The sequence below is a fragment of the Aethalodelphis obliquidens genome, unplaced genomic scaffold (genome assembly GCF_003676395.1).
Source record: "Aethalodelphis obliquidens isolate GAN/ISIS:26980383/991018 unplaced genomic scaffold, ASM367639v1 scaffold11, whole genome shotgun sequence".
Taxonomy (NCBI): domain Eukaryota; kingdom Metazoa; phylum Chordata; class Mammalia; order Artiodactyla; family Delphinidae; genus Aethalodelphis; species Aethalodelphis obliquidens.
Window position 1 is genome coordinate 36,043,067 of NW_020837955.1, and position 26,692 is coordinate 36,069,758.

The following is a 26,692-nucleotide window of genomic DNA, read 5'->3' on the forward strand; positions in this document are numbered from 1 at the left end:
GAGAGAGAGAGAGAGAGAGAGAGAGAGAGAGAGAGAGAGAGAGAGAGGCAGGCGCAGAGGACATATGTCAGTACATAATAGCTGAAAACTTCCCTAACCTGGAAAAGGAATCAGATATCCAAGTCCAGGAAGCACAGACAGCCCAAACAGGATCAACCCAAAGAAGACCATACAAAGACACACCATACTTAAAATGGCAAAAATTAAAGATAAAGCTACAACAAAGGAGGCAAGAAGGCAATAATATACAATGGGGAAAAGATAGTCTCCTCAATAAACTGTGTTGGGAAAACTGGACAGCTGCATGTAAAAAACTCCAACTGGACTACTCTCTCACATCATGCACAAAAATAAATTTTAAATGGATTAAAGACTTAAATTTATTTTTTAAGATATTTTATGAAATATAGTTGATTTACAATGTTGTGTTAATTTCTGCTGTATAGCAGTGATTCAGTTATACATATATATATATTCTTTTCATATTCTTTTCCATTATGGTTTATCATAGGATACTGAATACAGTTCCCTGTGCCATACAGTAGGACCCTGCTGTTTATCCATCCTCTATATACTAGTTTGCAACTGCTAATCCCACACTGCCAGTCCTTCCCCCTCCCACCGCGCCCCCTGCCCTGGCAACCACAAGTCTCTTCTCTATGTAAAGACTTAAATTTAAATGTAGGATCTGAAACCACAAAACTTCTAGAAGAAAACGCAGGCAGTACACTCTTTGACATCAGTCTTAGTAATATATTTTTGGTATGTCTCCTCAGGCAAGGGAAATAAAAGCAAAAATAAACAAATAGGACTACATCAAACTAAAAAGCTTTTTGCACAGAGAAGGAAACTATCAACAAAGCGAAAAGGCCACCTACTGAATGGGAGAAGATATTTGCAAACAATATATCTGAAACAGGGTTGCCACCCAAAATATACAATTCAACATCAAAAAAAGAAATACCCTGATTAAGAAATGGGCAAAGGACCTGAAATGACATTTTTCCAAAGAAGACATATAGATGGACAACAGGCACATGAAAAGATGCTCAACATCACTAATCATCAGGGAAATGCAAATCAAAACCACCATGAGATATCACCTCACACCTGAAATGACTATTATAAAAAATACAACAAACAACAAGTGCTGGCAAGGATGTGGCAAAAAGGGAACCCACATGCACTGTTGGTGGGAATGTAAACTGGTGCAGTGACGATGGAAAATAGTATGGAGATTCCTCAAACAATTAAAAATAGAAGTACCATCCAATCTAGCAATTCCACTCCTGGGTATTTATCATAAGAAAACACTAATTCAAAAAGATATATGCACCCATATGTTCACTGCAGCATTATTTACAATAGCCAAGATATGGAAGCAACCTAAGTGCCCATTAACAGATGAACAGATAGGGCAATGTGGTACACACACATACACATACATACACACACACAATGGAATTTTTTTTTTTTTTTTTTTTGGCCGCACCATGCAGCATGTGGAATCTTAGCTCCCTGACCAAGGATTGAACCTGCGCCCACTACGGTAGAAACACGAAATCTTAACCACTGTACTGCCAGGGAAGTCCCCACACAATGGAATATTACTTAGCCATAAAAAATGAAATCTTTCAATCCCTTTCCATCTTTCAAACTAAGATCCCACAAGCTGTGCAGCCTTAATTAAAATAAAATGAAATGTTGCCATTTGCAACAAATGGATGGACCTAGAGGGTATTATGATAAGTGAAAGAAGTCAGAGGAAGACAAATACAGTATGATTTCACTTATATGTGGAACCTAAAAAACAAATGAACAAACATAAACAGAAAAAGTTATAGATACAGAGAACAAACAGTTGGTTGCCAGAGGGGAGGAACATGGAGGGAGGAGAGGTGAGGGAGGTACAAACTTCCAGTTGCAAAATAAATGAGTCACAGGCATGAAATGTACAGTGTGTGGAATACAGTCAGTAACAGTGTAACACCTTTGTACGGTGACAGACCATAACTAGAATTATCATGGTGGTCATTTTAAAATGCATAAAAATATCAAATCACATGTTGTGTTAACAGGAACTAACACACTATTGTACATCAATTATACTTCAAAAACAAACAAGCAAACTCATAGGAAAAGAGATCAGATTTGTGGTTACCAGAGGCAGAGGTGGGGGGAAGGGAAACTGGATGAAGGCAGTTAAAAAGTACAAACTTTTGGGCTCCCCTGGTGGCACAGTGGTTGAGAGTCCACCTGCCCACGCAGGGGACACGGGTTCGTGCCCCGGTCCGGGAGGATCCCACATGCCGCGGAGCGGCTGGGCCCGTGAGCCATGGCCACTGAGCCTGCGCGTCCGGAGCCTGTGCTCCGCAACGGGAGAGGCCACGACAGTGAGAGGCCCGCATACAGAAAAAAAAAAAACAAAAAACGTACAAACTTCCAGTTATAAGTAAGGACTCGAGTTGTAATGCACAACATGATAAACATAATTAACACTGCTATACGCTACATATGACAGTTTTCAATAGAGTAAATCCTAAGAGTTCTCACTGCAAGGAAAAAATTTTTTTCTATTTGTTTAATTTTGTATCTTTATGAGATGATGGATGGTCATTAAGCTTATTAAGATCATCATTTCATGATGCTGTCAGTCAAATCATTATGCTGTACACCTTAAACTTATACAGTGCTGTATGTCAATTATTTTTCAATAAAACTGGAAGAAAATAAAAAGAGGGACTTCCCTGGTGGTGCAGTGGTTAAGAATCCGCCTGCCAGTGCAGGGGACACGGGTTCGAGCCCTGGGCCGGGAAGATCCCACATGCCGCGAAGCAACTAAGTTGTGTGCCACCACTACTGAGCCTGCGTTCTAGAGCCCGCAAGCCACAACTGCTGAAGCCCGTGTACCTAGCACCCGTGCTCCGCAACAAGAGAAGCCACCACAACGAGAAGCCCACATGCAGCACAACAAAGAGTAGCCTCCGCTCGCCGCAACTAGAGAAAGCCCGCGTGCAGCAGCAAAGACCCAGCGCAGCCATAAATAAATAAATAAATTTATTTTTAAAAATTAATAAAAAATAAAAAGAGAAAAGGGATACACACAGATCAATGCTATTGCTATATAGTCACTTACTGAGCTTGCTTCTCTTGCAGCATTCTTACTCACCCCTCCTAGTACCATGATTCTATTCATCATCAGTAGCCTGTCTCATAATACCTTCTCATTCCTTTCAGAGAAGTACCTAATGCTTACCAAAATTTTCTAAACAGTTTTCCAAGAACACAAAATTGTAGTTAAACCTCCTGTCAGTTATAATCAGTAAATTCTTTTCCCAAGACTTGTTATTAACCATGCCAGTTACTGGGGGCAGGGTGGGGTGGGGGAATAAACAGGAGAGAAGAATACACACTACCAATTTTGTCAAAATATCCCAGTAAAACTATAATCAACCACTTATCTTTGTAATGTAAAATATTCCACACATAAGTAATTTAAGCTAATATCTTCCTGAAATGCCTTTTCTATTTAATAAGGAACCATGTTAAATTCCTATATAAAGAAGAAGGAACACGCAGCAGCATTTTTTCAAGATAAGCCACAATTTTTTCCCCTAAACCAAAGAACGTCAGTGAGGTACACCTCTGTGTTAGAGCGGAATTCTAAGTCTCATAACTGCTCATATGGATTATCCAGAATTTCCCTGCACTAACAAATACTTCTGCTGGTCCTGTTCCCTTAGCCTTTCACCCTAGTACACGGACTTTCTTACAAACTGTTAGACGACAAGTCTGACTACATTAGTCTATAATCTAATAATTAATCAAATAATTAACTAATTTAACATTAGTCTATAATCTAAATTTATTTAAAATTTTACAATGATCAACCTAAATCATACCTCAATGTAAAATATTAAGGAGTATAGTTGCTTTACAATATTGTGTTAGTTTATACTGTACAGCAAAGTGAATGTATACACATATCCCCTCTTTTATGGATTTCCTTCTCATATAGGTCAGCACAGAGCACTGTCTAGAGTTCCCTGTGCTATACAGTAGGTTCTCACTAGTTATCTACTTTATACACAGTATCAGTAGTATATATATGTCAATCCCAATCTCCCAATTTTCTATCTAGATTTTGGAAGCTTTAATTATGAGTCTAAATTACATTAAGTTAAACTCCCTCCCCACCCCATTTAAAAAGTCATCAACAGAATGAAAATTAAATCTGTACTTAATAGCAAGTCAAAACTAAGGTTTGAGAACTAAGACCCTGTTTATCCTAATTTTGGTAAAAAGAGCTGATTCAGGTAATTCTGTAAATTCATTTTTACATCTATTCCCTATTCCATTTGTTAGCAATGCAGCTGAAAGAAATGACCGCTTGTACTACCTTTTTTGGTTAGACCCAGAACCTTGGACAGGACATTAAGCTTCAATAAATCTTAAAAGATGACAATGAAAACCTAATTTACATTCTAACATATTTAAAGCTATGTCTTCTGAGCCATTCAATCTCCTTTTTTGCTGATGAAAAGAACAGTGATCTAAGAATTAGTCTGGAATCTCACCAGCTCTAGCTACTTGAGTACTTACATTATTTAGGTCTTAGTTTTCTATCTACAAAATGATTTCAGCCTAATCACTTTCACCAGTGGTATCCTGTGGCATGTCAAGTTCCCAAAACACTCTCTAAAAAATGATTCCATGGCCCAATAAGTTTGGGAAATGCTGCGTACTATTGCTGTCTCACTTCCCCTTCATCTTAGAGAAGTACAAGGTATACTGACAAATTACAGGCCCTGAGAATTCCCACAGTCAAACAAAAAACCCTAGAAGATGAATAAGTTCTGGGGATCTAAAGCACAGCATTGTGATTACAGAGAACAATACTGTACTATATACTTGAAAGTTGTTAAGAGAGTAAGTCTTGAATGTTCTCACCACAAAAGAGAAATGGTAATTATGTGACATGATGGAAGTGTTGGCTAACTCTATGGTGGTAACAATATTGCAACATACCTATATCAAATGAATATGTTGTACACCTTAAAGGTACACAACATTACATAACTATATCCCAATATAGTTAGAAAAACAAAAAAAAACCCTTCAATTTCATTTAATCTAGTGCTTTCCAAAGTTTCATAACCAAAGAGATCTGTCGGTTGGTTGGTTTGGTTTTAATTTCATGTAACATTTATTAACATTCCACAGAACCAATATTCCACAAAACTCATTCTAAGAAACACTGGCCCCTGCCAACTCTGAATCATTTTCCCCAATCTATACTTAATAGAAATGCTCACTGAAAATACTCAGTATGGCTGTTTACAGTGTCAGAAAAATCTAATATAAACTATCAATGAATCAATGGCTCTTCTCCCCCCTTTAGAAGTCATGGTCCCGACCCAATAATATCCCTCAAGGGGATCCTTGCAATATTTAGCACTTTGGATTGGTGAAGGGACTAATGCTCAAGCCCACACCATGGAAGGAACTGTAACAAATGCCTCTTTAAAGATTAACATCGGCCCAGAATCACAAAAGTCCGTAACGCTAACACACAGAGCGAGCTATAAATGTTTTGCTCATAGTGTTGAATCCAGTTTGCTAATGCACATCCTAATTAGTGAGCTACTTCAGTGCATATCCTTTTACTCCTTGCAATGCTCTCCCCAATTTCTAACAGCAATAGGGATTTGGGCTATAATTAAGTCACTCACTAACACCCACCTCATGTGTTCACTATAATAACTGTATATTTTATAAACAGTGGCTCTGTATTTATTAACACAAGTAGTATACATTTGAACTTATTATTTACTACCTCCAACTTTGGTGTTCCTGTTTCTAAAATTAAAAGGTTAAATTTGAAACATGAATCTATAAATCTAGAAAACAATGCCCTAATTCTATAGCTTGAAGAGCTATACTCAAAGAAACCGGAATCTAAAAGAATTTTGTTGCTTTTCAACATTACCAGCAGTGAACAAAATCACCATGAACAGAGTTCACATCAAAATGCAAAGAAAAGGAGTTCTTGGCAAAGTCACCAAAAGGAATACCCACTAAAGAAAGACTCAAGTGCTGGTGACATCATGTGCTGAGAACAGAACTGTTTGCTTCTCTAATGGGAGAATCATTCTACCACGGGACCCTATGACCTAAAGACTTGCCTGTTTACAACATCAAATAAGTTAAGGACCAGCCCAAAATATTAAAATATCTCTTAAGAAGTGTGGAAATAATTTCTGAAGTGTGTTTAAAAGAAAAAGTACCTTAGGATTTCTTTAAAGTCAACATTGGGACCAAACTTTTATGTAATAAGAGAAATCCTTAAATCTGTTGCTTTCTTAATCTATAAACTGTGTTCAAAAATGCAACAAAATGGAAGGACTTGCCTGGTGGCGCAGTGGATAAGAATCTGCCTGCCAATGCAGGGGACACGGTTCAATCCCTGGTACGAAAAGATCCCACATGCCACGGAGCAACTAAGCCCGTGTGCCACAACTACTGAGCCTGTGCTCTAGAGTCCGCAATCCACAACTACTGAAGCCCACGCGCCTAGAGCCGGTGCTCCGCAACAAGAGAAACCACCGCAAGGAGAAGCCCGCGCACTGCAGTGAAGAGTAGCCCCTGCTCACCACGACTAGAGAAAGCCCACACGCAGCCACGAAAACCCAACGCAGCCAAAAACAAATAAACTTAAAAAAAGAATGCAACAAAATGGAAACACTTTAAAATTGCATTTTTCTAAAAATAATATTTTCTTAGGTATTGAGTATAGGTATTTCCCGATTGGGAAAGGTATTTGGAATATACTTATACAGGCAGCCCTCCAAGTTCCGTATCCACAGACTCAACCAACCGTGGCTGGAAAATATATATTTTTTAATTCCAGAAAGTTCCCAAAAGAGTACATACATATGTGAAAATTCAATAAGCTGTACATCCAAGATTTGCACACCTTAATTTTAAAAAAGGAAATAAAAAGAAAAAAAATATTGTATTTCTCCTGGGGATTTTTCCTAAAAATCACTGAAACAACAGAATTTTACAGTTAAGAGGAATCCTGGTAGTTATCTAATCCAACAGCTTTAGTTTACATCTAGATAAACTGAGGTCCAGAAATGTTACATTAGTTTACAGTCAGTTAGCAACAAAACTAGGATTAGAACCTAGAAGCTTTTTCCAATCCACGTTTCCCTTCATTATATCATTGACTAAACACAACCATTAATCAGAATTCACCAAGGAGGCAATAAAGCCCAAAGATACCAAGTCTCAGTGTTATAAAACAACACTAAAATGTGGTGATATATAGGTGTTCAGGTAACAAGGAAACAAAGTAACAAGTCTATAACAAAACATATAAATTTTTATGATAATGAAAATCAGCCAATGAATAGCAAAAAGAAAGAGGAGATTAAAAAAACAAAACACTCATGAGCGACACAGATAAGAAAGGAGATGCGCCACGCCTTGTTTTCCAGCCTCACCAATGTTCCTGCTGTTCTGTGAACACGTCATGCCTGAAATGTACCTCCCAAAGAAACGCACACGTGCATGCTCTCCATCCAGGTGTCTGCCAAGCAGCCCCTCTCCTCAGAGCCTCTCCTGACGTCTTCATATAATTATCGCCACCACCTCTGTCCCTCGCCGCTTCTTCACTCTTCTGTTGGCGTGTACTATACCGACACTACACTGCACACTTACTTGTTCATTCATCCTCCTCACTAGCACATGATCTCCCTGAGACTGAGAACGTTTCTCTCTTGTTCACTACCCAGAGTCTAAAATGATGCCTGGCACATAGTAGGGACTCAACGAATATTTGCTGCTTAAATGCCTAGATGCATTCATTCATTTGTGAATTGGATTAATCAATTCATAAATTAATAAATGAATATCCATATTCTGCTCTTTTCCCCTATGTGTCTTCATGGCCCCTGGCTACTTTGCAAAATTGTGTCATTTGGTCGAGGTGAGATGCCACAAACAGAGAGAAGCAGTCACCAATAACCAAGAGCTGGTATCTGTGAAGAAACAGCCTGTGCCCTTCTCATCAGCTCTCCTCAGGACCACCTATGTCCTCAATACACTCCTTTAATTTCCTGCAGGGAAACTTCCAGTATTATTTTTGAGGAGCAACTACTCAAAAGATTACTGAGGACAAAACTAGGTAACACTTAAATGGCACTAAGTTGGTAAAAGAATCCAAATTGACCTTGAAAAACTGGGTGTCTTCCAAAAATCTGAATGACATGAATTAGGGATAAGCAGAAAATACCACAAAACTTAGAAATAAAGTCTCTTAGCAGGAGAGCACAGTCAAAACAAAATTTATTTTAAAAGCTCTCTAGTCAAAGTACTAAGAAATTGAATATATTATCAGCAATTTAATTATTATTGAAAATACTCAATTATATTAACACATGAATAATGGTTATAGGTACTGCTTGCATACTTATCAGACCAACTGATCCCAGGCAAGATCAAATGTCTCATCATGCCAGGTAACATATATTTCCATTACTCTTTAATATTATTGGGATTTTAACATTTTAAACATTAATGCAAACTTATGAAAAGAAGTTTTTCATTTTTTAAAATGTGCAGAGGACCGTGTCTTATTCATCTATGCATCCCCATGACCTACCACAGTGACTGGAACATGCAAGGAATTAAATATTTATATGATTGGTTGAATAGAAGAATCACATTCCTCCACAGCCCAGGAGAAAGAAACATGGGAGCATTCCAAGTGTAAAACTTTGAGCTATTTCTAGAATGACTGTCGCAGAAAAGCCAACATGTATGTTATTTTACAGACAATATTTACAGACATACACAAATATATCCCCTATTTTTTTACACATTTACATATTCTGGATTTTAAAAATCACATATATAATGTATACATTTACTTTTATACTTAACTACTGACTAGAAGCAAATCAACTGCTTTTTAATCATGCAAGCAGTTAGCAGCTAAACTTATTTGGCATATCATATGAATTTCCACAGCAAAAACACAAACTTTCCTTGTTTAGGCCAGTCCTCAATAGGTGACACTGTTCACTTGTCAAGTCATTACCAGGAGGTCATAAAACTTGAAGCTCCTCAGGCTTAATGGAAAAAGCAGACCTAAAATACAAAAACTAAAGACAAACGGCAGTGGTGCCCACAACAAGATGATCCCTATCACACTAGCTTTGCACTCACTAAAATGTGCTTAACTCGTAGGGGTCAATTTCTCAACACTCTCTCAGCTTTTACTTCTTATAGAAGGACCACTGTCAAGAGCTTTGACATCATGTGAATTTTCTTTTGGCTTCACATCACAAGTTTCAAGAACGCTATTTTCTTTCTTGCAGTTTTCCATTTGGCAAAAATTGAGTTCTCTCTCCATCTGTTTCTTTTTTTAAAATGTATTTATTTTTATTTATTTTTGACTGTGTTGGGTCTTTGTTGCTGCGTGTGGGCTTTCTCTAGTTTCAGCGAGCGGGGGCTACTCTTTGTTGCAGTGCGTGGGCTTCTCATGTTACGGATCAGGGGCTCTAGGTGCGCGGGCTTCAGTAGTTGCGGCACGTGGGCTCAGTAGTTGTGGCTTGTGGGTTCTAGAGTGCAGGCTCAGTAGTTGTGGCGCACGGGCTTAGTTGCTCCGCGGCATGTGGGATCTTTCCAGACCAGGGCTCGAACCTGTGTCCCCTGCGTTGGCAGGCGGATTCTTAACCACTGCACCACCAAGGAAGCCCTCCAGCTGTTTCTTTTGTTTGTTTGTTTGTTTATACTGCAGGTTCTTATTAGTCATCAATTTTATACACATCAGTGTATACATGTCAATCCCAATCGCCCAATCCAGCACACCACCATCCCCATCCCACCAGGGTTTTCCCCCCTTGGTGTCCATACGTTTGTTCTCTACATCTGTGTCTCAACTTCTGCCCTGCAAACCAGTTCATCTGTACCATTTTTCTAGGTTCCACATACATGCGTTAATATACGATATTTGTTTTTCTCTTTGTGACTCATTTCACTCTGTATGACAGTCTCTAGATCCATCCACGTCTCAACAAATGACTCAATTTTGTTCCTTTTTATGGCTGAGTAATATTCCATTGTATATATGTGTCACATCTTCTTTATCCATTCGTCTGTCGATAGGCATTTAGGTTGCTTCCATCCAGCTGTTTCTTAAAACTAGTCAACTCAGTTGCCCATTCATTCAATGAATGTTCACTAGGCATCTACTCCATTCCTGGCACTCGGAATTGTATATTCCTTCTGACTCTGACAGAGTATTTTATAAGTTGGTTTAGAGCACAAAGTATACCACAGATTATGGTAGTTTAATACAATATAGCTAATTTTTCAAAAGGAGAGCTCTAGTCACAGAATAAGCAAGGAGCTCCATCGCCAGAGTTAAGGCACAGGAACGTCCCACAGTTCCTTTGTTTCCAGTTCTCAGCAAAGCGATCAAGAAATATACATATATAGCTTCACCAAATAACACGTTTTATAGATTTTATGTGGTATAATAGTATTTTTTTTTTTTTTTTTTTTTGTAAAACGAAGCTATATCCTTCAAATTCGTATCCTGTACCAGAACTTCTTAAAACCATAAGAAATTATGCACAGCAATAATTCTACACAACCAATATTCTGTCTGGCTGCTAAACACTTTCAGTTTTTTTTTTTTTAACATCTTTATTGGAGTATAATTGCTTTACAATGGTATGTTAGTTTCAGCTTCACAACAAAATGAATCAGTTATATATATACATATATTCCCATATCTCTTCCCGCTTGCGTCTCCCTCCCTCCCACCCTCCCTATCCCACCCCTCCAGGCGGTCACAAAGCACCGAGCTGATCTCCCTGTGCTATGCGGCTGCTTCCCACTAGCTATCTACCTTACGTTTGGTAGTGTATATATGTCCATGCCTCTTTATCGCTTTGTCACCGTTTACACTTCCCCCTCCCCATAGCCTCAAGTCCATTCTCTAGTAAGTCTGTGTCTTTATTCCTGTTTCACCCCTAGGTTTTTCATGACATTTTTTTTTTAAATTCCATATTTATGTGTTAGCATACGGTATTTGTCTCTCTCTTTCTGACTTACTTCACTCTGTATGACAGACTCTAGGTCTATCCACCTCATTACAAATAGCTCAATTTCGTCTCTTTTTATGGCTGAGTAATATTCCATTGTATATATGTGCCACATCTTCTTTATCCATTCATCCGATGATGGACACTTAGGTTGTTTCCATCTCTGGGCTATTGTAAATAGAGCTGCAATGAACATTTTGGTACATGACTCTTTTTGAATTATGGTTTTCTCAGGGTATATGCCCAGTAGTGGGATTGCTGGGTCATATGGTAGTTCTATTTGTAGCTTTTTAAGGAACCTCCATACTGTTCTCCACAGTGGCTGTATCAATTTACATTCCCACCAACAGTGTAAGAGGGTTCCCTTTTCTCCACACCCTCTCCAGCATTTATTGTTTCTAGATTTTTTGATGATGGCCGTTCTGACTGGTGTGAGATGATATCTCATTGTAGTTTTGATTTGCATTTCTCTCATGATTAGTGATGTTGAGCATTCTTTCATGTGTTTGTTGGCACTCTGTATATCTTCTTTGGAGAAATGTCTATTTAGGTCTTCTGCCCATTTTTGGATTGGGTTGTTTGTTTTTTTGTTATTAAGCTGCATGAGCTGCTTATAAATTTTGGAGATCAATCCTTTGTCAGTTGCTTCATTTGCAAATATTTTCTCCCAGTATAATAGTATTTTAAAGACTAAAATCACATATTGATGAACCAAACTGAACGGTTTTGAGTATTACTACGTTTTTCCTCTGAAAGAACCGATTCTAATATTAAAATTTAAAACATATAAGATCTTTTAATTCAAACAGATATAAGAATTAAATGGAAAAACAAACAACAAAGAAAAATTTAATTTGCAAATGTTGGCTGGATGGACCAGAAGTATCACTTGTTTGCCCTTGACCTCGGTGTCTCTGATGCTTCCTAATGGTTTATCATCATCCCCATCCTACCATCTCAAGTTTAGTCAAAGATTATTTAGCCAAGCACCTTTACCTTGACTTAATCCTTACAACAAACCCCATGTGATGTTCCCCCCAAGTTTACAAATGAGGAACCTGAGGAGCAGAAAGCAGAGGGAGCAGGAACCCGCTCAAAGCCGCACAGGTAATAAGTGGAAAAGATGAGAGTTAAGGCAAGAGCGCCTGATCAGAGTCCACACGTCACACGTGATGCTACTCAGCCTTCCTGTCACCAGTATTCTTACCCAGAATGTCTAGAATTATAAACACACAAGCGCTGTCTCCTAGTACTGGCGTCATCTTCACACTGTTCAAACCAGATCATTCATCACAGGGCTCCTCTCTCCTACTGCAGCTGGTTAATCAAGTATCAACGTCCACTTCATGCCACACGTTCCATTTGACACCAAACATCCTGCTTCACTGTCTCATTCCTCAGCTTCCAGAAGACAATATAAATATGTACATATTAACTATAATGGTTACTGTTATATTGTTATACCTTAACTAGAGGTCAATTATCAAACTACTCTAGAATTTCAGACATTCAGATCCCAGAAGAAAGCAATAAAGGTTAAAACGAGGACTCAAAAAGGCATGTCCTAATGCTTATGCTCCCAACTTGCAAAAGAATCCCTCCAACTCCCTTTGCCATTTTCCCCTTGACTATTACTTTACAAACAATAAACTTGGTGATCTAGTTTCCAAGCCAGTAACTAATACAGCCACTCCTCCCTTTACACCTGCTCTTCTCTTCCTTAACATTTAACACTACTGGGTAATTTGCTCATTCGGGGTGCTTACTCTTTTTTTTTTTTTTTTTTTTTGGCGGGACGCGGGCCCCCCACCACTATGGCCTCTCCCGTTGCGGAGCACAGGCTCCGGACGCACAGGCTCAGCAGCCATGGCTCACAGGCCCAGCCACCCCGCGGCATGTGGGATCCCCCCGGACCGGGGCACGAACCGGTGCCCCCCACATCGGCAGGCGGACTTCCAACCACTGCGCCACCAGGGAAGCCCCCAGGGTGCTTACTCTTTAATGACTATCTCTGGCCACTCCTTCCCACCCGAGAATGTGAGCTCCACAAGAGCACGGGATCTTCATCTGATTTATCCACTCATTTGCTAACTGTAGCAAATGCCACTCGGACACTACCCAGCACACAGTATATGCTCAATAAATATTTTAACAAACACATTAAGAAACCACAAATTAGAAAAGGCAAGAATGCCAAAACCAGACAAACTAACACAGTAAAAACTGACAGCAAAAAGAAGAGCAAAGGGCTTCCCTGGTGGCGCAGTGGTTGAGAGTCCGCCTGCCGATGCAGGGGACGCGGGTTCGTGCCCCGGTCCGGGAAGATCCCACATGCCGCGGAGCTGCTGGGCCCGTGAGCCATGGCCACTGAGCCTGCACGTCCGGAGCCTGTGCTCCGCAATGGGAGAGGCCACAACAGTGAGAGGCCTGCGTACCGCAAAAAAAAAAAAAAAAAAAGAGGAGCAAATAAAGATGAAAAGAGTAACTTTACAGAAAAAAGCAGTAGTCTGAGGGCATGTGGTACACAGAAGTACTGTAAGAGCAGAACACTCCGGAGGGAATATGCAAGTCATTATCAAGACAAGTCCTGCTCAGTATTCTGTGTGAGAAGGCAGGGAAGAACACAATACATTTGGACATAAAATTTTAACAGTAAAAATGTTTCAATTATTTGGAAAATTTGCTTATGTTGAACATTTCATTCACTGGTGTCAGTTATTCTATGTTAACTATTTAGGCCCACTTTCACGTCTTCAAATGACAACACCACGGTCTAGTGTAAAAAGCACTTAAATTTGGAATCATTGCTCTGCCACTAACCACCCATATTATCTTAGACAAATTAATTCTCTAAATAAGAGAAGTGAATCTATACCATCTACACAATCACAAAGGTCCTTCCGTCTCTAATGTTGTATGATGCTACGATTTTATGATCTGATCTGAGACAAGTTTTGGAAATTATTAACCAAAAGAAACTTTAAGAAAAAGTGTCCCCAGCGTTAGTTTAACTCTACCCCTTTGCATCTCCCTCAGAATTAACATTATCATGAGGATAAAACTGTGGCCTCGCCTCTAAATTTATTTAAGTAAATGATTTTGAAATCTTGGTAATTTAACTACTATTAGTAACAAATGTCATGCAACATACCTTAAGACAGACTACAATACAAAAGTGCCCTGACTTAGGAGCTGCTCATAAAAAGTGGTTTTTTTGATTGAACTGTACAAATATTGCCTAGGCCCTCTACTTTACTCAAGAAAATAGGCTTAAAAAGTATCTTAAAAATTTCAAAATGCTCACACCTAGCCATCATTCAAATTCTGTTCATTATGACAGATATTTATAAAATAGTATATGCCTATCCTATACATGGTTGTCTGGTTTCTTTGCATAATTGAAGGAAGAGGTCAGCATGATACAGTGAATAATTTTCTAAATATAAGTTGTTATTCAATATTTTCATATACATAGAGTAATGCTATTAAGAAGGAAAAATGAATCTGAAAGCTTCTCTAGGTTAAGTTCCAGAAAATACTTAAATCTTTAACAAGCAAAGAATCACTTGTAATTATCATATTCAATGCCTCAATGCAAACTAATTCTTATAAATGGCAGAAGAAAAGCATTATCCATACTTCATAGGCTGTAAACACACATCCCACACTGGGATAGGACTGAGCCTGGACGAAGGAACAAACCTGTTCCAGATCTACAGCACCACCTGGTGGCTGGAGTGAGACAACAGTCCGGTATTCTCCCAGCTCCTTTGATTGCTCCATGGGGTCAGAAGGGACCCATGGCAAACTTTTCTTTACCACACTTACTGTCTAATCATTTATGCCTGAATATAAGATAACTTTCCCCAAAATAAATACCCCTCAGAAGTAGAGGTCTCCTGATATGTGAGTCTCTCACAGTAAATTCTCTGAACCAGTTTAGAAAACAGTGCCTTCTGGGAAAGCACAGTAGCCTGAAATACCTCAATCACTGTAATTTTTAAATTTATACAAGATCACCTGATGGAATAAGCAAAGAGAAATTAAAGTATGTATAGGTAAAAGAGCATAATTTCAGGGACAACAAACAAAAAGTGGCAAGGGGAAATAAGCCTAAGTGCTGACAGTGCAGAAGCTGAGCGATGGGCATGCAGGGTTCACTGAACTATTATCTCTACCCTATGAACGCTTGAAACTTTCCATTTAAAAGGTTTTTTTAGAAAATTAAAGTAAAAATATAAAATTCAGATTTATTAATCCTAGTGATATGTCTTTCAAATAACATGTGAACTTCTTTCCAAAAAAGCCTTTTAACCTAAAACTACTCTAAAAAACAAAGTTTGTTCATCTTTTTCTTTTAAAGAAGCCTTTTAAAGATTTCTTTAAAAAAGAGTAAATGGTAAGTAACATTGTCAATGTTATGACTATCTACAAACAAATAGAGAATAACTGTCTGGCGTTATTCAGTTGAGTACTTGTCGCCTAGGATAACACTTCCACTATCTTCATCCATGGATTCAAAGACTGCTGTGTTTTAAACAATCTGAACAGAAACTAAGATGATGGGCTCTGTAATCTATGCCAGAAAAGTGGCTCCAGTGTTGACAAAGACATCTAGCAGGTGATAAACTATTTTCATCTCCCATGATTATGCTTTCTTGTCACTAACTTGTGAATGTGTGACATAGTAGAAGGGAAAATGAAAACACGGAACGCGGGTGACCATGAAGCCTGAGAACCTCCGCTGTTTAATTAGATAGAGAACGGCATGCTCACAAAAGGAAATCCTTTGTAGTACAGACCTATAATAGGGACTTACTAAAAGTAGGCAGGTGTCCACTGCAGATAACAAAGCCACAGAACAAACAGTTCAAGAAGGGTTCTTGTCAACACAATGGAAGAAGAATAAAGTCAGAGGAGTCACAGCCCATGAGAGCTGCTGCCCAGGCCCTCACCCTAGCCACAGGGGTGGTCAGCAATGAAGAGGGGGTACGTAACAATGATGCCACCAGAGGGCCCTCCCTGCATGACACTAGACACGTCCAATACACTGCCACACAGTGACTTATGAGCACATCACTCAAGCCAGGTTTACTTTCTATACCCCCCAACTATGTTTCAGGTAAAAGACTCGACCTCACATAAAAAGGAGAGATAGGAATATATATTTCTCTAAAATTTAAATCAAATTTCCTTTAATTCTAAAACAATGCAACTATGATATGAGACGCACACATATACACACAAAATCACATAACATGTTTATTCTGCAATGAGGAGGAAAAAGGGGCATGTAAGCCTGCCTCTTTAGTGAAAGCAGACTTCTTATAGACCAGACAGGGTCTAATTTCTCGCTGCTTAAATATTTTATTAAGGCAATAACCTGGATTCAGTCACTAAATTTAACAAGGAAGATTCATATTCTCATGGAGAAAAGTGTGATGAGTCATTAAGCATACTCTTAGAAAGATCATTTTTAAGCCTCATAATTTACGTTGTTAATAATATTCCTGGTTATTAGGGATAATAACAGTACGTCATCTTCATCACCCCTTAGAACCTTTTTGCTTACTCCCTTCCACTTCTGTGTTACCACCAGCATCAGTCTCTCACCTGTTTCATTAAACTATATAAAGTAAACTACAAAACAAAATACTTTATACACATTTCAGCCTATGATCACCGAAGTTATCCAAAATAAGTCACTCTTCCTAACATCTTTTCAATACTTTAAAAATTAATCAAGGATACAAAAACAAAAAAACCCCACAAAAGTGTGATACCACGCTCTTTTGGGGGTGCTGTGGAGAAAGGCCCTCTCATACTCTGGAGCACAGAAGAGTACAACTGTGGAGGAAATGTGGCAATATCTAGCAAAATTCTATGAGCTTTTGTCTTTTGATGCACTATGTCAGATCAAGCAAAAAAGTACACCTTCACACAAATGCAAAATGACAAAATTATACTACCTATAACAGCAAAAGATTAGAAACAAGCCAATCTTAATAGGAGATTGCTTGAATAAACTATCGTATGTCCACTCAAGAAAAAATATGTGGTTGAAAAAACAAAGAATGAGGGCGATCTCTATGATATCATAGGAGAGGAATCCCTAGGATATGTTTTTAGAGAAGAAAGGTGCCCAAGAGTGTACGCAGAATGCTCTTCTTGGTGAAAGAAAGGAGGAAAAATAAGCATATTCATATGTATTTGTTTATTTTTGGAAAAACAAACAAAACTCTAGAAGGATAAACCAGACACTAGGGGCTTCCCTGGTGGTGCAGTGGTTAGGAATCCGCCTGCCAGTGCAGGGGACATGGGTTCGAGCCCCGGTCCGAGAAGATCCCACATACCGTGGAGCAACTAAGCCCATGCGCCACAACTACAGAGCCTGCGCTCTAGAGCCCGTGAGCCACAATTACTGAGGCCATGTGCCTAGAACCCGTGCTCTGCAACAACAGAAACCACCGAGATGAGAAGCCCGCGTACCGCAACAAAGAGTAGCCCCCGCTCGCCACAACTAGAGAAAGCCCTCGTGCATCACCGAAGACCCAACGCAGCCAAAAATAAACTTATTTATTTATTTAAAAAAAAAGAAAAGACACTAATCAAAATGGTTATTACCAGAGGGTAGGGGACAGGGTAGAGGGGATATTGCAAAGGGGACTTTAAGTGAATCTCTCTTTCTGTAGTTTTGTCTTTGGAACTATGTAAATGTATCACCTATTAAAAACTAAAATTAAATTAAGAAGCCAACTCCAGGGCTTCCCTGGTGGTGCAGTGGTTGAGAGCCCGCCTGCCGATGCAGGGGACGCGGGTTCGTGCCCCGGTCCGGGAGGATCCCACATGCCGTGGGCCATGGCCGCTGAGCCTGCGCGTCCGGAGCCTGTGCTCCGCAACGGGAGAGGCCACAACAGTGAGAGGCCCACGTACCAAACAAAAAAAACAAAGATCATCAGTGGATACTAAAACCACGAGATGAAAGGCTGTTGACGAAGGGGACATTCATCTGTGCAGAAGTAACTCTCCTACAGATAACTTGCTAAACACAGGGAAAATCTTATCCTTACAATGAAGACATCTAGACGTTACCTCCTTAACCTAGTGTTTGAAATTAGCATCAATATTGGGACAACCCATCATTATGTAACTTCTGACATGATACGATGTACACAAAATCACCTATGAAGCATATCTGTCAAAACTGTTTAACCTGAATCAAGGTTTAGACTTAATTTTCAGTCTACAGGAAATCTGGGCAACAAAGAAGCTAAATTAGAGCAGGAGGAAAGATTCGGACAAATACAGAATGTGGGACGTTCTTTAAGATAAGTGGCCTGGACTTTCAGAAGCCACCGTCATGCACCTGAAGAGCGTCGCTAGCATCCTGATTTAGGCACAAAAATACCACTCTCCACTAAGAGGAGCGAGGACTCACTGGAGAAAGGCCGATTCCAAACCCCAGAGAAGAAAAACACATTAGTCTGGAACATCTTATTGAACCAGATAAAAAGGGAATAAATACTTAAAGACTCCCTTGAGGGGAATCCTACTGGCCAAATTTGGTACAATTTAAGCATAAAAAAAAAAAAAAGATAGCAATGGATTATAATCGAAAAATTGTTAAATCCATGAGCCCACAGTGATACCAGAAGGAAAAATGATGGGGGGCGGGGGAAGGGGAGGTAAATGAAGATAAAGCTCTTCTTTACAGAAGATACGTAATTTCAGATAATAAATGTAGAAGAAAATAAAACAATTAGATAAATCACCATTGTGCAGCCCCTCCCACCTTCCCCTAACTGATTCAGGCAAGAAACACCAAAGGATGATAAAATGATTGGACGATAGGTGACTGGGACAGAGATTTTTCAAAATCTCTCAAAAATACCAATATCATCCCACAGCTCACTTTTTAAATAGTGAGTAATGTGCCTTTACAATGGAAAGATCTAATTACAAAGGTGAAAATGGCACTTAACAATAAAAAGATCTGATGGCTGCCATCCATCTAAGCGAGCAGACCTGGCAGCACAAATACAGGGCAGCCTGACATTATGTGCTGCCTGATATGATACAGCAGGACAAAAAACACTGGCCTAACCCCTAGATAAAACTGGCAATATCTAAAAGTTGAACATCTGCATACCTAATGACAGCAATTCTATCCTAGGTGTATACCCAACAGAAATGTGCCCATATGTTTACTAAAAGACATGTGGAAGGATGTACACATGCAGCACTATTCATAGTGGCCCCAAACCAGGAGCTGCTCACATTCCCATTAACAGCAAAAATGGATAAATTATGGTATATTCATAACTAGAACAGCATACAGCTATGAGACTGAACAATCTACAACACCCAAAAATGCAGATGAATTGCACTCAATATAATGTTGAGCAAAAGAAACCACAAGCAAAAGAGTACACACATGATTCAACTTAAAGTACAAAACAGGCAAAACTAACCTGCGGTCTTACAAGTCAAGAAAGTACTGGCAGTGACGGGAAAAGGACGAGAGGGGGCTCTGAGGGGCTGGCAGTAGTCGATTTCGTGATCTGAGCGCCTCTGAACAAGGGTGAGTCCAATTTAGGAAAATTCATCTATCTGAACACCTATGTGTATTTTCCTGTATGAAATTATATACTTCAATAAAAGGGTTTTTTTAGAAAGTACATATCACCTCCACCTAAAAACATGTAGGCTGAATCTGATCACTAGAAACAAATATGGAATAAAGGACATTCTAAAAACAACTGGCCTACACTCTTGTAAAATATGTCATGAGGAAGAAAAAAATTTAAAAAGACTTAGGAAACGTAACAGCCATATTATAAACACAGCATAAATATAATACTGCATTCAAGGCAGGAACCTTGCTGGATCTAGTATTTTTCTAAAAAAAGCTTTCTAGGTATTTTGGGTATAATTGGGAACATCTGAATATGGATTATGATGTTATAAAATTTCTGTTAACTTTTTAGGAATGATAAACATTGTGGTTACATGAGAATATACTTATTTTAGGAGATGCATGCTTAGTACTTACAGGTGAAGTGTTATAATACCCACAACTTACTTTCAAATGGTTCCAGTAAAGAAAAGATGACAAAGCAAATTTCACAAAAGTTATTAACAACCAGTGAACCTTAGTGAACAGTATGTGGGTGTTCACTGTATTCTTTCAACTTTTCTGTTCATAAATTTCAGAAGTTTCAAAATAAAAAGTTGAAAAAACAAGTCAATATCACAAAAAACAGTTGAAAGATAGAAGCTGTTATACAATTTGAAAAATATAAACTAATATACAGCTAAATGTAATCTACGAACCTAGATTGGATACTGATTTTTTTTAAATGGGAAATTTTTTTAAATGAGACAGATATTAGATGATATTTACAAATCATCAGTTTTCTTACATGTGATAATGACATTGCATTTTGAAGAAGCGCATCTTATTTTTTCAGAGACGTACGCTAAAGACTTTAGGGAGTAAAATGTCATGATGCATAATCTAAGTTAAAATGATTCAACACACAAAGAAAGATAAAGCAAACACAGACTAACCACTGCTGAATCCAGGTGATGGGTACCAGGTGGTCAGTATACTATTCTCTCAATTTTCCTTTATGTTTGAAAGTCCTTAATAAAATTTGGAAAACAATTTAGTCGATGCCTCAGAATTGTGATGAGACTACTGGAGCTATGGTTACAGCCGGTTCTTCAAATAGTTTAGAAGAGCTGAGATCAACTGGCACTTAATAAACATTATTAGATAACGTTGTTTTCTAAAATATAACAATAAAATTTCAGCTAAAAATCCCATGTTTATATCATATGGAATTACTGATATTTTGAAAAACAAAGATTATTAAATGCTGGCTTTATACTGTATTATACAAAAGATAGGTGACAAATTACTCCTGTTTTATTTTATCTAGATAGTATTATTTTCTGAAAATCTGGCATCTACCTGAATGATTGAAAACAGTAATAGAAACAAACATATAGAATAATTTACTAAATCCTATGCCATCTCACCGTCTGCAGTTACGTGCTGTTTTTCTAAAGATGTTACTAAAAAGAACTGACTTGTTATTCTGCATATCAAAGCAATCTATATTTATTTATATTCTCATCAAATCTCTCAAAGAATAACCTACTTTTTGGGGTGTTTAAACGATTTTATTTTACGGTCACCAACAGAGTAAAAATGGATTTTATGCATTGATATGGTTACTTAAAGTTCCCAAGTTAGTATGTTGACTGTTTTTTACTTCAAATGGTTTACAACAACAAAAGCAAAAATGGATTTTCTTAATCTTGATCCTAATTAAATTAGTTTGGCCCATTATATTGACAAAACCACAACACAGTGAGCTGCTGCATGGAGCCCGTAAAGCAGGTCGGGACATCATTTGAACTTTTCAAAGGAGGACTTTTTTGGCTTCTCTTTCTGCCTCTGAGCACAGGAACACTGGCTGGTTCCTCAGGTAGAAACCGTAGCCAGGTACAAGGGAAAACTACTATTTGTACTCCATGACAAGAATTAGGTCCCTTCAGTATAAAACGCCTCACTTCGAGCCTGAGAAGCAAAGCAGCATGTCCAAATCAGATCGTCTAGGCAGCCAGCCCCACGGACAGAGCACTTACTCTCTACCTGTGAGCAAGAGTCTGCCAAGTGAGGAAAGAATTTCTAGGATGAAAACATGGCAGGTGAAGGACTCATCTACAGCAGTGACCGTCTCCCTACACAGAACTATCACTAGGGCAGCTCACAGGCCTTAAAATTCCCTGTTAATGAGTCCAAAACTTAACCATCTACCCAGAGAAGACCAGAAGTAGGGCCTAGCTCCTGCCCAGCGCTGCTCATGAAGCAGAGGGGTCACTCCAGGGGAAGTGAGCCACCGTCCCTGCCCGCAGCTCCGGAGCAGTGGCACAAAGGGGCTCAAGAGGGCAGGCCACAGAACAGACCTCCTCAGCAATCGGGACTGCAGCTGGGACGGAGGGAAGCTCAAGCCCAGGGGAAGTCTTGAAAACAATGGAGATCTTGGTGGAAGCATCTAAGAGGAGGCTAGTAGCTCCATGAGGGCAACAAGCTAAACCGTAGGCTAGCTGGTTTACCAGAGAGAAACAGGAAAAGAGACAGTGAAGAAGAGCCCTCCTGGGGTCAGAACAAACCTCAAAGATGGGCCTCAAAAACTGCTGCTGCAAAGGGGACTAAATTTAATAAATCAAACTATGGAGCAATTTATGCCCTGGGGCACTGCTGAAAACAATACGGTAAACAGTCAGCAATTAGTGGAGCCTAAGAGCTGGATGTGAAACCAACAGAGCTAAAACACCTTAACAGAGCCATCAGGGAAGGTGACAAAGAGAACACTAGTAAGACCACCGTCATCCCAGGGGGACTGTGCAACCACCACGGCTGAGGCCCAAGGGCGTGACGTCAGAGGCTTCTCAAACACATGTGTGTATTCTTTCTTCTCTGAACTGATTTTAAAAGCAATTGTACAAAACAATATGTGTACAATTGTACTGTTGGTACTATAACATATAGAAAAGTAAGATATTTGACAATAGCATCATAAGGAAGGTGGATGGGAACAAAGCTGAACTACAGTAAGAAAATTGTATTAGATAGTAACTCAGATCCACAGGAACAAATGAACAGAACCAGAAATGGAAAGTCAGGTTAATTTTAACAAATTATAAACAAACACCTGTTCCTATTCCTCTTCTCAGCTTTATAAAAGACATAAAATCATATAAGGTAATAATTATAACATATATTGAGCTTATAACATGTATGTTATAAATAGCACAAAAAGGGGGACTAGAGCTCAGCAGGAGTAACATTTTTATACCTCACTGGAATCAAGTTAGTATAAATCTGTAGTCACTCCTGTGAGTCAAGATGTATACGGTAAGCCCTAGAGCAGCTACTACACCTCAAAAATATACAGTGAAAAAATCATTAAAGGAATTGAAATGTTACCCTAGAAAATACTCATTTAATGCAAAAGGAAGTAGTAAAGAAATAAAAGAACAAAGACATGAAACATAGAAAAAAAGTTAAATGAAGACATAAATCCAACTCTATCAATAACAACATTAAATATGGACGGATTAAACACTTCAACTAAGTGGGAGAGACTGTTCTCCTTCCAAATTAAAAAAAAAAAAATCCAAATATATGGTATCTAAAAAAGACACACTTGAAACTCAAAGACACAAAGAGATTGAAGATAAAAAGGATGGTATAGAAGTATCATGCAAACAGGAACCAGAAGAAGACGGAATGGCTACACCAATATCAGACAAAACAGATTGTAAAATAAAAAATCCTACTAGAGATATAGATAATCCACAGAATGAAAAAAATATTTCTAATCACATATGTGATGAGGGACTTGTATCTAGTCCCTTAAAAAATAGGCAAAAAAATTATAAATGGGCAAAAAATGTGAATAGACATTTCTTCAAAGAAATACACAAATTGCCAAAAAACACATGAAAAGATGCTCAACATCATTAGCCATCAGGGAACTGCAAATCAAAACCTCAATGAGGGAACTCCCTGGTGGTCCAGGGGTTAGGCGCTTTCACTGCTGTGGCCCAGGTTCAATCCCTGGTCGGGGAACTAAAATCCCACAAGCCTCGCAGAGCAGACCAAAAAAAGCCTCAATGAGATAACCACTTCACACCAACTAGGATGGCTAAAATTAAAAAAAAATAATAATAAAGGAATAAACGAGTGTGGCCGAGCATGTGGAGAAAGTGGAACCCTTGCATACTTCTGATGGGAATTTAAAAAGGTGTCGCACTTTGAAAAACAGGCTGGCACTTCCTCAATAGGTAAACACAGAGTTACCCTATGACCGAGCAATTCCACTCCTAGGTATACACCCCAGAGAAATGAAAACATATGTCCACATAAATACTTGTCCACAAATGTCCATAGCAAAACTTTCTATAAAAGCCCCAAAATGAAAACAACCCAAAAGTCCATCAATGGATGAAAAGAGAAACAAAATTTGGTATAGCCATACAATGAAATATTAATTGAGCCATAAAATGGAATGACGTACTGACACATGCTACAACATGGATGAACCTTGAAAACATCATGCTAAGAGAAAGAAGCCAGTCAACAAGAGACCAGCATTGTACAATTTCATTTATATGAACTGTACAATACTGATTGTAGACTAAGGAAATCCAGAGACAGAAAGTGGAATATGGCTGCCTGGAGCTGGGGTGTCTGGGGAATAAACGAGGAGTGACCACTGTGGGAATGGGGCTTCTTCTGGGGATGATGAAAATACTCTGGCGCTAGTGAGGCTGGTTGCACGACTCTGTGAATATACTAAAAACCCCTGAATCATATACTTTAAATGGGTGACTTATAATGGCATGTGAATTACACCTCAATAAGGCTAATATAAAGAGAAAAGCACAGTACAGAGTCCTGACTTACAAAATGTTATTTCATGTTATTTCTTAGAAACTACATTCAGTGAGATAACAAATTCGCCCATGTGAAAAACAACATCATTTCAAATGTCTCTGAAAACTCCATATGAATTCAGTTAGATGTCAGGTAAATAAAATGCTATGAATAAAGTAAAAGAATTGATCAAAGCCAAATATACTCACTTGTATGAAATCAAAGTACTAAACACAGAAAATTCATACCGGTGGGAAAGTTTATGATAGCTTATACAAACTTTCCCACCTGTATGAATTTGCTATAAGCATGTGATACTATAAAATGAATCATTAAAGCAAAACTATTTGGCTACAATAAAGAAATCCATTATGTATTTCTATTTAAACACAAGGTCAAATCATGTACCCAGAGTTCAGTACTACCGATGATAGTGAATGTAAATTTAAGCCTTTTTAAAAAAGCCTCAATCATACCTTATGCCTAAATACAGAACACTGCCCTAGAGCCTGTCCAGATGTTAAGTGGCACTCATCTTTTCAGACTTGGCTCCGATGTCACTTCCTTCAGAAAAACCTCCCTAACCTCCAGTCCCACACTAAGGTGGCCTTCCTTACTAATCCAACAGCGCTGGAACTGCTCACCCATCTGTCTCCCCAATTACGATTATGAACTTTCGCACTGAACTAGGTCTGCAAGAATGGACTCCACCAGAGGCCTGAAGCCCAAAAGGGGGTGAGGGGGTTCCCGGGGACACATCAAACATGTCAGGGTGTTTTGGCCCAACTATCCATACCTGGTAAGCAGGCAGGCACAAAGCCAGAATCTCAAGGGTAGTAGGAAAGAATAACGCTGAGAAAGGAATTAAGACCTCCTGGGAATATCAAAGGGAACTTCTTGCACCTTTCAGAATCCTTACCTGTAAATGCTACCACCCACAGCTATAGGTCTCAACGGGGAACTTATGGAAGCACTTCTCAAATCGGAATGTGCACATGTATCACCCGGAGACCTAGTTCAAAACGCAGATTGTGATTCAGTAGGTCTGAGGGGAGACATGAGAGTCTGCATTCCTGGTGACGCTGATGCTGTTGGTCTGCAGACCACACTTTACCGAGAAAGGCTCTGCGAGATCCAGAAGTCAGCATTCTCTCAGGGAACATGCAGCATTAACTCCTGCCTTATTAATCATCTCTTTTAAGCTAACACATCCTATGTCATTAAAAAAAAACCAAAAAATCAAAACTTCAATCCTTCTGCATCTGTTGTCATCTTTCTTCCAAAACATCACTGTCCGACTGTGGAAAGTATGCAATCCCTTATTCATCTAAATATCTCCAGCTGGAAAATACAGGCCCTCAATAAATGCATGTTAAATGATGCTCTATGTAACCTCAACACATTCAGCTTTTTCCCACATGCTTCTTCTTAAGATATATTTGTTTATTGGTCCGTCCTTCCCGTTTGATCATCAATTCCTTGAAGACAGAGACTCCTCCCTGTGTGCTGTGGCACAGTCTGGCACAAAGAGCACTCGGTGACGTCTGCTGTCTTAGCCCAATGACTGATGTGTAAACACAATACACTCAGGTTCCTGGAGAGAACACTGAGTAAAAACATATCCTTTTTTCTGAGGGATTTAAAATGATCACATGTATAACTTGTTTTCACAAAAGTTCAGTAGTACACAATGTAAGGATCATCAACTCTACTTAACAGATAAGAAAATGGAATAAGAAGGTTATATATTGATATTATGCTTCTTCATAGACAACCTCATCAACATAGGAAAAAAACATTTAGCAAAAGGTACCTCGGTCTTCCCACATTCATCAGGCGGGTCCTGGTGTATGGCCATTTGATACTTGACATATAAAGAAAATGACTGGCTGAAGGACGACTTGAACTCGGGGTCCTCAAAGGAGACAGGTACTAGCCTCACCTTCAGAGCAAGGAAGATACAAGCAAACGCTACTGAAACACCTCTACCTGATGATATGCTTCTGAAGGTGAGGCTAGAGTAAGATCTCCGCAAATCCACTTCCAAAGCTCAGTGCTGGAATTTCTATAAAACGAATAAACCTAGGGACAGGTTGACTAGCACGGAGCGTGAAGCACG

At 38.9% G+C, this 26,692-nt stretch overlaps 1 protein-coding gene across 10 annotated transcripts in view; it reads right to left on the reverse strand.

Moving 5' to 3' along the window:
• Nucleotides 1-26,692, reverse strand: part of ATE1 (arginyltransferase 1) — a 177,591-nt gene that overhangs the window by 131,207 nt on the left and 19,692 nt on the right. For 8 of the 10 annotated variants that reach the window (XR_003433947.1, XM_027112809.1, XM_027112812.1 and 5 more), the window contains one exon: nt 26,387-26,515. The exons of the other annotated variants lie outside the window; for them this stretch is intronic. Coding sequence is in view for 7 of the 8 variants with exons in the window: in XM_027112809.1 (XP_026968610.1) it covers nt 26,387-26,515 (129 nt within the window). In the remaining variant the exon portion in view is untranslated. The remainder of the gene's footprint in view (nt 1-26,386; nt 26,516-26,692) is intronic. 10 annotated transcript variants of the gene reach the window in all.